This window comes from Astatotilapia calliptera, chromosome 23 (genome assembly GCF_900246225.1).
Source record: "Astatotilapia calliptera chromosome 23, fAstCal1.2, whole genome shotgun sequence".
NCBI classification, from domain to species: Eukaryota; Metazoa; Chordata; class Actinopteri; order Cichliformes; family Cichlidae; genus Astatotilapia; species Astatotilapia calliptera.
In genome coordinates, this window is record NC_039323.1 from 9,594,939 (window position 1) to 9,607,951 (window position 13,013).

Consider the following 13,013-nt stretch of genomic DNA (forward strand, 5'->3'; position numbering starts at 1 on the left):
CTTAGAAATATGGTATCTAATCAGATACCTACTCTGGATGGCATTACCTTGGCCTCCAGTAACACTGTGAGTAATCGCGGAGTCATTTTTGACCAGGATATGTCCTTCAGCATCTACATTAAACAAATATTTATCTTTCTTCAAACATGTTTCTTAGAAACACTGAACTGCATCACTTTCCAAACTAAAGATGAAGAAATGTTCAGATTCTCCAGAAAACATGAAAACTTTTGTTAAACCTTCAAATGGTCTGAAAAGTTGAGGATGTTTTCACTCTGTTTGGTACATTTACAGGTTTCTCATAAAAAAGAAAGAAAAAAAATTGATTTGTATTTTATTCATTCATTCAGTTTGTTTTTCATCAGTTAAACTTAAATCTGAGAGATGAGCCTGAGTTTTGACTTTCAGATATTTTACTGAGTTAAATCCATTATTCATCCTGTTATTCTTCCTAAGTGTTTTTATGATAATTAATAAAATCGACTTTCTAATGAAGTCTGTGACGTTGTATTTTACTGGTTGATCTGATTTAACCGAGGAATCGGCTGGAGTTATTAAAAGCTTAAACCTCAGTGTCAGTCTAAAATTTGTTAAACCCTCTGTTTTATTCACAGCTAACAAGCTAGGTGTAGAATGATCGATCAGTGATTTGTTATAACCAGTGTTGGTCAAGTTACTTGAAAAAAGTAATCCGTAACTAATTACTGATTACTTCCCCAAAAAAGTAATCCCGTTACTTTACTGCTTACTTATTTTCAAAGGTAATTAATTACTTAGTTACTTAGTTACTTTTTAAAAACACGATTTACAACCTGAATAGGTAATAAAGTGATAGATCTTTCAGCCCAATTCTACTTTTTCTGCATAATCCATCACACAAAATGTAATCAAATGGAAAAGTCTCTTTTTTTTTTTTACTTGTTTTATCAATTTTAATCTTTTAACTTTATGCATCAAGCAAAAATGTAATTATATGCAACATTCTCTGACTTGAAGAAATTAGTTTAACATTTAAAGCTATTTTCTGCACATTCCAGCACATAAAATAAAATATTTTTTGTGTTTACACTCAGTCTTTCAAATAGATGCAAGTAAAACACAGCAGAAAATAAATAAAGTCAAAGACTAGCGGTCCTGTTGCTCTATTTTCACCTGTAAAGCAGGAGTAGGGTAGGCGGAGGTTTGCCCTGGTGCAGGTGTGCCGCAGCGGTCAGTGGAAGAATCCGCGAGTTTCTCTGTGAATTTCCCATTACGTCGTTGCGCACTCGGTGCTTGTTTAGGGGGGGTTTTTCGCTGTAAAAAGAAGTTTTCTTCCCACGCACAACGGACACTAATGTTTTTGTCACTTTTTGTGGAATCAAACTCAAAGTAAGGTCAGTACTTCCACGCTTTAAACGCTGCATGCTCATACTCTCTCCCGCACTCGATATATTATCCATCGTTGATCTGCACACAGCTGTTGTCACGAACGTCGCACTCGCTTACGTCATTGTCATGGGACATTCTCGCAAAAATATCATGGTTTTAGTAACGCAGTAACGCAGCGTTCCTACAGGAAAGTAACGGTAATGTAAATACCGTTTTTGCGATAGTAATCCCTTACTTTACTCGTTACTTTAAAAAAGTAATCAGATTACAGTAACGCGTTGCGTTACTGCCCATCTCTGGTTATAGCACAGCTTTACTGAGTGTACAGTAAGCATCCATCAGTCATTACAATAACAATACCTCTTAATGCTGTAAAAGGTATTGCAACGACATAAAGCTGCCATACACCTTGGCTTAAACCAGTATAAGACGTCTTAGCCACAAGAGCATGCATGTAGAAAGTATGCACCTATGCTAACAGTTTCCTTTGTTTTCTAGCATTTACACTAAACTAACACAAAATGTCATCTGCAGATGTGATGAAGGGTATACTCAGTCATTTTTTTCTTTATTTTAATAGAAGAAAATACTGTACTCATAAATATACATTGATTAGTGAGTAGCTACATCTTCCAACAATTGAGGAACCCTCATGAACTTATCATTAATGTATTAAAAATAGATAACAGCTGCCATGTTGCCCAACCATCTTGAATCCAGTGATTTCTGTTCTGCCTAATCAGCACAGCGATTATAGACTGGCCCCATACCAGAGGTGGAGGAGAACAGAAATGGTAGGCATTGGCATGCTGTGGACGGGCATTTTAATTCCTATCTGCATTTCAAACTGAAGATATCAAGGATCAAATCTATGTTTTATCATTAAAGAAACAAAAACATGAAAGGGACAATGCCACCACGATCTCATCTCATCTCCTGAAATGAAGCTGGGGCTCTAACACATGAAAATGTGCATAAACAAGTTATTTGCAATACTGTCATAGTTACTTAATGTGATCAGAAAAGAAACAATCTGCTGACATTTATAGGTGAGATTTTACACTTTGTTTCCTGATGAGGTGTTCGCGGACCTGTTAGTTCTGGGGAGTTGTAATGCAATCAGTGTTCCTGTTCTTGATCTTGTGACATTTTTGGAAATTCAAACAGAAATGTGGTTGTTGTCACTTTAAGAGTTTCTCTCTTTTTATTTAAAAAAAAATCTTTTAGATAATTTCATCTCAAATATTGAAACAGGTGTTTGTAAAAATAAACCACTGAACCTTGTTCACACAGAGAATTATAAACATTTAATCATGTTAAAAAAAAAATTTAACATCTGTTTTCTGATTGATCAGCTCTTGTTGAGAGCAGCTGCCAGCTGGTTGTAGCTCATCTTCCTCAGTATCTCCTCAGTTACCTCCTTGGCCCCCTCGGCGTGGTACTTCTGGACCATGAGGTCAACAGTTCTGGTTCTGTCTGCGGCCTCCAGTCGGCTGACGGAGATCGGATCAGTCCGGAGACTCAGGAAGCGCTGGAAGGTTTTCAGATCCTCTGAACCGAGACGGTTGAGCATCTGCAGCAGCTGCAGGGTCGCATCTTCGTCCTGCAAGTCCAGCACCTTCACTGACATGGGAGAGACCGGAACACAGATCAGACCAGATCCACACACATTAACTGATCTGCAAGACCGGTAATGTTGTGGTGATGGAGCTGTACTCCCTTAAGATGGTGTCGAAGAGGCCAAGATAAAGACAATGCTGGACAATACCTCCCACCCACTCCATGACGTACTGCCCAGTCACAGGAGCACGCTTAGTGAGAGACTGAGATTACCCATAATGCACCACTGAATGACACAGGAAATCATTTCTCCCTGTGGATATCACATCCAACTAATGCACAGTACACACTGCATTAGTTACATCATTTTGCACATCCCCTACAGTAAAATAACAAATAACATTTAAATAAAGTTTTACAGTTTAGGGTAAAATGTCAATCATATATTTTTAATCTTTGTAAGATTCTGGATATTTATAATTGAGCTATTTGTTTATATTAAAGCTATTTTTTTATATTCTGTAATTTTGTAATATATTGCATTATTTCATTTCCTCTGGGATTAATAAAGGATTCTGATTCTGATGTTTATAGATCTGTCTGTGTGAACAAAAAGATCTGAGGTCACTCTGGATTAAACAGATTATTCAGATTAAGTCATCAGAAATGTTTGAAACTACAGTTATTAATTAAAGTTATGTTATCACTGTTACCTGATAAACATTTCTCAGGTGGAAAAGCTGAATTTCTGATTAGCTGATGAAAGAGTAAGTTTGGTTTGATTAAAGCCTCTAAAGGACAAAAAGCATGTCTGGGGGCAGCAGTCTGAAACTGCTGGACACCAGCCAATTAAAGGACAGGATTCAGACGCATGAGCACAAACTGGGAGCCAGGAAAAAAACACTGGTCAGGACAGGCAAACGTTCAATGGAGATGTCTGGCTGAAACAATCAAAGAGAAGCTGCAGGTTCACGAGTCTCCATGATAAAGTCTCACATTTTCAAGAACCATGGTGTGTTTTCAGTTTGACTATAAATCAACTACAGACACAGGTAAAAGAAGGTCACATGTAGTGTGAATTACCTTTTAGCTGAATGTCTCGGGCCCAGACCTCACACTCTTTGTTGCCAAACACCCAGCCGATCAGACGGGATCCAGCCACATGACTCCTGAGCTGCAGCCTCACTTGTGTGGCTCCAGCCTTCAGCTGCACCTGGAATGACGGCAGGAAGTTGTTGTAGTCTCTGAAGTTCACGAACTTTGATATCTGAAACGATAAAAACAAGAAATGAGCTTCATGAGAGTGTGTGTGTAAAAATTAAGATCAGGGTCTAATCAGGAAGCAGCGTCAACAAACTCAGCTTCCTGTTTCTGAACAGCTGATGGAGTTTCAATTCGAGGATTCACCATGGCAATGGTAAACAAAGAGAAAGTAAAGCATCAGGTGAGAGCAGGTGAGAGCAGGTGAGAGCAGGTGCAGCGTCCAAGTGACATACCTCTGGCTGGATGACTGTGACGGGCTCTCCAATCAGTTTGTATGTGTGATTTGGGATCAGTTCGCAGTCAGGAATAGCTTCGACGTACTCAGCCCCAATCCGCCGCTTCCACTCCTTTCTCACCTGCACATCAGGTGATCAGTCAGCAGTCAGAGCCACAAAGACTGATTCAGGTATTTGTTACCGGTGTCAGAGGATATCATTTCAAATATAAATCATTTGAAATTTAAACCTTTCACTGCACTTTTCATGGATATTGTAAGGACCCTTCAGGCAGGGCCTGCTTACCTGAGTGAGGCAGACATTCCTGGGCAGCAGCAGGACAAACAGTGTGGAATTTGTGGGTTGAGAGAAGATCAACACCAGGCCAGCAATCTGGTCACTGGGCGCTGGGGTCACCAGACCAAAGCACGAGAAGCCCGAGATATCAACTGTCACATGACTATCGGTCACCTGACCTGGAGTGATAAAGTCCACACAGTCCCCAGTGACATGAGCTACAGATAGGAAGTGCTGACCACCATCTGCAAGATAGAAAAACATTCATCCAGAGACTATCAAGAAACGTCAGCCAGCGATGGCAATTCAGACGTGTCTGACATGGTAACCCTGGAATGAGCCAAACACAAAATGTAAATCTAAACTTCTCTCCAAAGTCTCGGACTCAGAGGATTAAACAAGATCAGAAAGTATTTTTCTTTCCTCCAAAACATCAGGCGAGGATGATTTCTTCTGCAGGTTCTGTTTGCTGTCATGTGAATGTGAAGTTTGACCTCATGGTGGGACTGTGACATGTAACTGGCAGAAAACATGTCAAAGAAACAGTTAGTGACCTGAGAGCAGCTGGCAATGCGGCAGGTGGAGTCGCTGGAAGCTCCCAGTCAGCAGGTGGAACCTGAACAGAGCTCCTGCCACCTGCAGCCCTTTAGAGGACAGGAAGTCCACATCCCAGGGAACCATCTCATACACCACGTCACCAAATCCCTCCAACACCAGGCCTGTCACACTGCACCTGAACACACCGTGCTGCTGGCAGCGCAACCTGGCAACATGGAAACATTACTGTTTATTTGTTAGCTCTTAACTGTGAGGTGATATTCAGAGCATCTAGACAGTGTTCACAGCCTTAAATTGTATTATACAGCCCTTTGCTGCATGTCTTCCCCCTTCTCTCTCTGTGCGCGCTTTCCTGTCGTTTCTTCACTGAGCCTTCTAATAAAGTTGAAAATGGACAAAAAAATATTTGTTTATAGTTTTTTCTCTAATTGATCTTCTGAGTTAACTTCAGTAATTACTTCCTTCAAACCATCAATGTGTCTTTTAGACCCCATTCCTACAAGACTCATCAATGAAGTCCTGCCATTAATTAATGCTTCAATCTTAAATCTGGTCAACCTATCTGGGGGTTTGCTCACTATGTGTTTATACACCACTCTGCATTTAATCATTAGTGAGTCTAAACAAATCTAAGATTGTCTTCATACAAGAAACACATTCGACCACGTCAGACATAAAAATGCTGACTACAAGATGGCCAGGTCACTACTTCAAACTCCAAAGCTCATCAAAGATCCATAGGGAAGGTACATTATTGTTCAAGTTAATATCCTATAACCTGCAGCGGCTCCTGGGCCTGGCAGATTAGTACTACATAGAAGTGAAGAAGTGAAATAATTGAAAAGGAGAGGGAGGCTGAGAACAAAGAGCTTGTAGAACTGGGGGATCATATATAGATAAGAACCGGAAGGAGCCTGTTGGGAGGCATCGTCCCGCTCTCTTCGGCTTCGTCCCAGACGAGGTTGACGGTTTGCAGATCCTCCATAAATGTTCAATGCCATGTGATCTTTGGCTAGCCTTGCTTTCCCTTGGCAGTGCGCGGGAACCATGTAATGGGGCTCTTGGCCGGGCGATGAGCGGGTAGATGTAGAATATGGCCCGCAAAGTGGAAGCGCCTTTCGGCAACAACATCAGGCTGAGGGACGGGTGACTGCTCTTCATAAGACCTCTTTGTTCGTTATCCGGTCCCAGTAGGAAGGATGCCAGTATTGATCCATCCATTCATCCATTCATATCCTTTTCAGGGTCGCGGGACCCGTGCAGCTGTCAACCATCCAGCCGCAGCAGTGGGAGTTGGAGTAGAGACCACGAAGGGCGTCTGCAAACTGCTGGGGGACTCCATAGTGATGTAGGATAGCCCATAGTCGGCCGGTGGACGCTGTCAAAAGCCTTCTTGAAATCGATAAAATTGATAGAAATCTTTTTTTGGTAGTCCAGTGTTTGTTCAACAATCATGTGGAGGGTGAAGATTTGGTCGACACATGACCAGCCACTCCGAAAACCAGCCTGCTCTTCTTGCAATCGCTCGTCCCCTGCATGTCGTAGCCGACTCAAAAGAACAAGGCAATGAGGTAGAAAGAACAAACCATAGTATAAAATCGCTCAACTGAATGCTCCTATAGGGATGTGATGCAAACTAGAAGACTAGACAGAGACTAGACTCATTGAGATCATCAACAAGACTGGCTCTCTTCCACACTGTGTGTTTTGTACTGTATTCCTCCCCTCACCCCCAATCGGTCGCAGCAGATGGCCCCTCCCTGAACCTGGTTCTGCAGGAGGTTTCTTCCTGTTAAAAGGGAGTTTTTCCTTCCCACTGTCGCCAAGTGCTTGCTCATAGGAGATGATATAGTTGTTGGGGTGTCTCTGTGTTATTGTAGGGGGTTTACCTTACAGAATAAAGTCATCCAAGTGACTTTTTCAGTTTGAAGAAGAAGAAAAAGAAGTGATGAAACATTTCTCCCACTGAAAATGCTATGTCCAGATGAACAGAATCAACCTCTTGGTGAATACCTCAAAATGACAAAGTGAAAAGCTCCAACAGGTTTGATGGGGACCGTTGGTACTCGGCTATTTTCAGATCTCTCCAGAGATGTTCAGTCAGGTTCAGGTCTTGGCTCTTACTGGGTCACTTCAGAGTGGTCCCAAGCCACTCCTTTGTTATCTTGGCTGTGTGCTTAGAGTCACTGTCCTGTTGGAACCGTCGCCCCAGTCCAAGATCCAGAGCCCTCTGGAGCAGGTTATCATCAAAGATGTCTCTGTACATTGCTGCATTAATCTTTCCCTTGACCATCACTAGTTTCCCCGTTTCTGCTGCTGAGAAATATTTTGAGGTGAAAAAATGAATTTAATCCATTTTAGAATAAGGCTGTAACATGACAAGACAACATGACCGTTGGAACAAGTGATGCACTGTGAATACTTCCACTGTAGGGTGAGGTGGTATTGATGAACTTGTATGATTTGGTGATAACGTCAGTATGTGTTGGGTCTTACAAATAAACTTACAAATAAAAACACATCAAACACCACAAACATAACTCGAGGTCACAACATCAAGAGCGGGGTGAACAGCAGCATGGCACCAGATCTGCCCTAACCTTCCATTAAACCAATCAGCCAACAACCCTGTGTTACCTGAATATGCTCCCATCCTCGCTGACCTCAGGTGTAATCTCAACCTGCACAGACCAACAGGTAAAAAAATGATTAAAAAACTGGACTGATCAACAAAAAAAAATCAACAATTAGCACATCAGTGACATCACAGTGACACAACTTACCTGTGGTGTATTTGTCTCCAACCTGATGTCAGAGTAGGTCAGTGATGTCACTGCTTCTGCTTGAAAAAAGAGACCTGCAGAAAGATGACATCATCACATCACATGATTACATCCTTCCTGATAAATATCGAGTCAAGTGTAGCTTAGCACAGACTTTGCATACATACACAGCGTTGGCACGATCTTCATCAGGATCTCCATGGCGACACGTTCTGCCCGATTGGATCCAAAGAGTTTTTCTAGAAGTCTCCACGTCGTCTGTCTGCATGTTCCAACTGCTCTCCACTGCAGTGACTTTCTGCAGTCATGTATTTGTTGACCAACCACTGGAAACACTTGAGTTCATCTGAGACCAGAAACTCCAACATCTCCATGATGACAACTGAGTCTGAGGCATTCTGGGAAACAAAAATAGGACAGCTGGTGACATCATGGATCAAGGTGAACTAGTGGTCTTCAGACCTGACATTCCCTCTGAACTTTGCTGAAACTGTCAGGTGACAAAAACAAACCTTGTCCCTGATGTGATCCTCTTTCAGCTCCTGCAGTAAAAAGGGTTCTGATTGACCAAGGGCGTGGTAGAACACTTTCTGAGCTTCCTCCCCCTTCCTGAGGACCAAGTCTACTAGAACCCGGTTCCTGTCCTTGCAAGCTCCGTAGATGGCGATGGCCTCCCTTTCTGAGGCGTTTAGGATCCTGCAGCATTGCAGGGCTTCCAGGATGGGGCCGGGTCTCTGGATCCTGCTGATAAGCTTCCGCCGCTGAGTCTTCACAAAGCCTTGGACAGGTTTTAGATCTGATTCAGGTCTCAGGGGGATCATGGTGAAACGTACAGGGCGAACCTGATGATTTCCGCCGATTAGAGACTGGACTGCGGCCAACACCGCTGGCGCTCTGTCCTCCTGGTAACACCTCATCATTGTTTTGGCGGTGCTGCAGGCGTCAGCAGACCGCAGCCAGCGTGGAGGGATGGGGGGGAAGTCCTGCAGCAGGTCTGACTGACTGAGACCCCACTGGATCCTCCAGAGCTCCACAAGTGGTAGCTTTGAAAGCTCCCACAGCAGTACATCCTCCTTACCGTCCTCCATTGGGGTATGGGGTGAGTCCCAAACCTGAACTGCCTCCAGCATGTCACCCATGAGTTACGTGAGTGCCCTCAGCTTTGACTGACAGGCCAAGAGACCTCCTGCAAGACAAGCAAAGAGGCAACAAAAACCCTGACCAAATCAGTTCAATTCCATTTCATTTTATTTATATAGGTCCAAATCACAACAATAGTTGCCTCAAGGGGATTTATATTGTAAGGTAAATAGGTGTGCAGAGCCATAGCTGGACTGGCCATCAGGCATACCGGGCATTTGCCCAGTGGGCCGATGGTGATTTTGTTTTTTTGTTTTTTGTTTTTCTTTTGTAACGGTATAAACAACGAAAGGTGGTGGATTGGCCAGATCATGGCCGATGTGTAAAAATAACTCAGTTTTTTGGTGGTGGCTATGGCGGAGCTTCCACCAGCAGGTTGATGAGGGAAAGGGGAGGCAGGAGGAGGAGAGACCCGAGACGGTCGCCGAGTGTCAGGTGAACTGATCTTCAGGTAAGAAATTATGACCTGCAGTCTATCTGGGTCAAATATAAACTAAGTTTAGGTGTAGTTTATTTTTGTTGTGCTAACCTTTTACAGTCACTTACAATACCTTGTAGCTAGCATGACGGAGTTTCTATACAGCTGGGTGGGTGCTTTGATGTTACTGATAGTGAACTTTATTTTATTCATAAGGTTAGTTAGTAGAGTTGCCAACCGTCCCGTAAAAAACGGAATTGTCCCATATTCAGAGAAAATATTGTGTGTTTCGTATTGAGCCGAAAAGGAACGCAGTTTGTCCCGTACTTCAGCTAGAATAAAAAAAAAAGACAGAAAGCTGGAGTTATTCTGTGTCTTTACGCTGCACAGCTGCTTCTTTTTTATCATTCATTTCTTAAAATGTCTCGCTTTTAATAGCTAATTATCTGAAAATATAAACGTGTTTGAGAATTATACCAGTACATCTGATTTGAGGTGCTATTTTTTACAGGAGCTACAGTATCCAGTCGTACGTAGTGAGGAGGTAAAATTATTAAGAAGATAATCGACCTCTGTTGGACTAGCGTTCAAGTAGCTGCTCTGCTCTGTGTTAGTACAGGGCATTGAAGATGATAACAGTGGGTGGATTATATTCTTAAACAGCACTTTCAGAAACACATCTTCTGTGATGCAATCTACTCCCCACTGCTGTGTAATCAATTATTGTAAATTTAAAAGTTATTAGGAAATGATCAGACAAAAGAGGGTTTTCACCAGGGGCGGAGCGTGGGGGTGGCTTACTGGGCTTAAGCCCGGGTTGTTTTGTCAGAAGCCCGGGGTCTTTTGGAGTGTAATTTTTTCATAGTTAGATGCCTGGCTGACAACTGTATAAAACAAAAAGTACACACAATATTCGAAGCACATAGTGCACACTGTGGGAATTTACGACTGTGCGTGAATCCCCCCTGATATTGGTATGATCCGAGCTCAGGCACTAAGCGGGCGGGGCAGCTGCTGCCTACGAGTGCGCTGTTGGAGAAACGCAGCCAGGCAGACAGAGGAGAACTGAAGTTTGACCAGGTACCAAAGCAAACCATTCATACCGTACAAATAATGTAAATATGACGGTGTATCACGAAAGATTGATATCAAACTGATCACTTGACCAATATTACGTTACTTGTTCTTCAAGTGAATCAACAATGAAAAGCCGAACAAATGCTATTTTTTTTTATAGAGTCTTATCTTACGTGTGTTAATTTCATATTTTCAGTTCTTACCCTCCCCGACTAAATCGGTTTCAGTTATGTACTGAAATATAAGAATGGACATTAGAGGGTTCTTTCAAAGAAAAAACTCAGGTAAATGTTATTTTATATATTATGCTTCGTATGTTGTTCAGTATATTTCTATGCAAAACAAGAGGGATTTCAGTACACAGCAGGATATTCACATTTGTAACCAGATATTTACATACACTTTAGGGAGAAAACATAAAACATTTTTACTGTACAAGATCAATTTAGAGTAAACTTTTGTTTTAGATAAATATTGAAATATCTTTTGAATTAGTTAAATGTCAGAATAAAGAGAGACAGAGCTGTCTATTTTTTATCACTTTGATCAAATTTAGGCGTACATATACACTAAGTTTATTGTTAATTAATAAGAAACTCCAGACGATTCCATTCTGAGCTGAAGAAGCTTCTGATAGGTTAGTAGAGTCCATGTGAGTAAATTGGTGGCACACCTGTGGATGCATAAAAGGCAAAACACAGAGTCTGTTTCTTTGAAATGGGAAAATTAAGAGATATCAACCAAAACACCAGGAACAGAACTATGGAGCTCCATAAGTGTGGCTCAAGTTTGAATACAATTTGGTGCCATTTGCAATTAAGAAATACAGATAGTTTCTCTCTTTACTCTTAAAGTTAACAAATATGTTTTTTATATTTATCAATCTAAAAAAATAAACATTTAGTCTGATTTGATGTTACAATTAAAAAAGTGTACATAAATATGTGGTTTCAACTGTATATTTGATGATTGTCAGCACAAAGAGGGAGAGAGAGGAACAGAGAGGGAGATGGAGAATGAGGACAGAACAGAGATGAACAAGAGCAGGTGAGACACACATGTTAGTCAAATGGTTGCTTACTAAAAGTATCACCGTATCATAGGTACTCATGTATCTCGTACCTAGTGTTTCTTTTTAGGTTTGCTATTTTTCAAATTCTACATTTATTAAGTTATGCAGGCTTGTTTGCACAACAAGGCTAAATAATTATATAAACTTTTCTCAATCTAAATAGTGTACTTTGGTAGAATTAAAAAAATAAGTGTACTGCAGGTCTATGATGATTTTTAGTGCTACTATCATCTAGTTCTGATTCTGGTTCTGTCTTGGTTAAATCCTAAGTAGTCCTGATTTTGAACTGTTGCAGTCCTGTTTTAATTCTGGATCAGTTCTGGGTCTGGTTGAATTGGGGTTTAGTCCTCGTGTCTTAATACAGCCCCGACTTTGTTCTGCCTTGCTGCTTAATTAAAAAACTAGTTTAAGGTGTACTGCACATGTGGTATATATTTTTCCCTATATGAAGTCATTCTTTTTTGAACAAAACTCAAAACAGAGCCTATTAGTCAGTCATTTCTACCCCCCCCCCAAAAAAAAAAAAAAAAAATCCCACATGCATACTACCCTTTAGGGCTAAGCCCCGGGTGTTTCAAATGTCTGGCTCCACCTCTGGTTTTCACGAAACACTGTTAAATGTTCCATTTCTATGCCATATGTTAAAACAAGATCCAGAGTGTGATTAAAGTTGTGTGTGGGTTCTTTTACATTTTGAGAGAAGCCAGTTCTGAGGTTGTCATTTTTAGCATCTACATTTTATCTTAGCTGAGCACAAAATAAGACAGAAACACATACTGTGCCATTGTTACCTGTATTGGACAAATAAAACTTGAAACTGTCACGCCCAGGCGGATCAGCTGCATGCTGATCAGCACACTCTGTTTCTTTCTCTCCTCCTCTCTCTCTCCTCTTCTCTCTCGCCGGGGCGGAACTCACTGTGGGTTCACGCCCTCGCCCCACGCCCTCGGGAGACGAGACACCTGGGTCTCATTAATATGATCAGCATTTAAGCCAGGAGGTGACTGCTGTTCGTTGCTGGATCGTTGTCTACCACGCAGCTCCCTGGATTTTCCCCCTGTGTGATTCCCGAGTGGCAAGTGTTGGAGTGAGAGCCAGTGATTGTGTGTGTGGATGATCTGAAGAACGCGTGCTTTTCCCCTGGAGCCTCTTTTCCCTCACGCAGCTGTACATAGCACTCCCCCCTGCACCTTCTTGTATATACACCTGGTGAATTTTAAATAAATCTTTCTTGTGTGCATCTGAGCCTGGAGTCCTGCGCT

The 13,013-nt window shown here is 41.8% G+C and overlaps 1 protein-coding gene across 1 annotated transcript; it reads right to left on the reverse strand.

Annotated features, from left to right (window-relative positions):
• Positions 1-1,996: 1,996 nt before the first annotated feature.
• LOC113016360 (uncharacterized) lies at positions 1,997-12,624 on the reverse strand. The gene is made up of 10 exons (XM_026159143.1): positions 12,543-12,624; positions 8,557-9,230; positions 8,212-8,442; positions 8,045-8,118; positions 7,899-7,942; positions 5,258-5,466; positions 4,713-4,948; positions 4,425-4,547; positions 4,012-4,195; positions 1,997-2,991 (listed from the first exon to the last, which is right to left on the reverse strand). The coding sequence occupies exons 3-10, from the start codon at positions 8,243-8,245 to the stop codon at positions 2,720-2,722; spliced, it is 1,176 nt and encodes a 391-aa protein (XP_026014928.1). The 5' UTR covers positions 8,246-8,442; positions 8,557-9,230; positions 12,543-12,624; the 3' UTR covers positions 1,997-2,719.
• Positions 12,625-13,013: the final 389 nt, after the last annotated feature.

Excerpts from the sequence above, each read along its gene's own strand:
- LOC113016360 (XM_026159143.1), bottom strand. The coding sequence starts at position 8,245 with ATGGAGATCCTGATGAAGATCGTGCCAACGCTGT. Across the intron at positions 5,467-7,898 it reads GAGGATGGGAGCATATTCAG|GTTGCGCTGCCAGCAGCACG; the intron begins GTAACACAGGGT and ends CCATGTTGCCAG. Across the intron at positions 4,548-4,712 it reads GGAATGTCTGCCTCACTCAG|GTGAGAAAGGAGTGGAAGCG; the intron begins GTAAGCAGGCCC and ends CCTGATGTGCAG.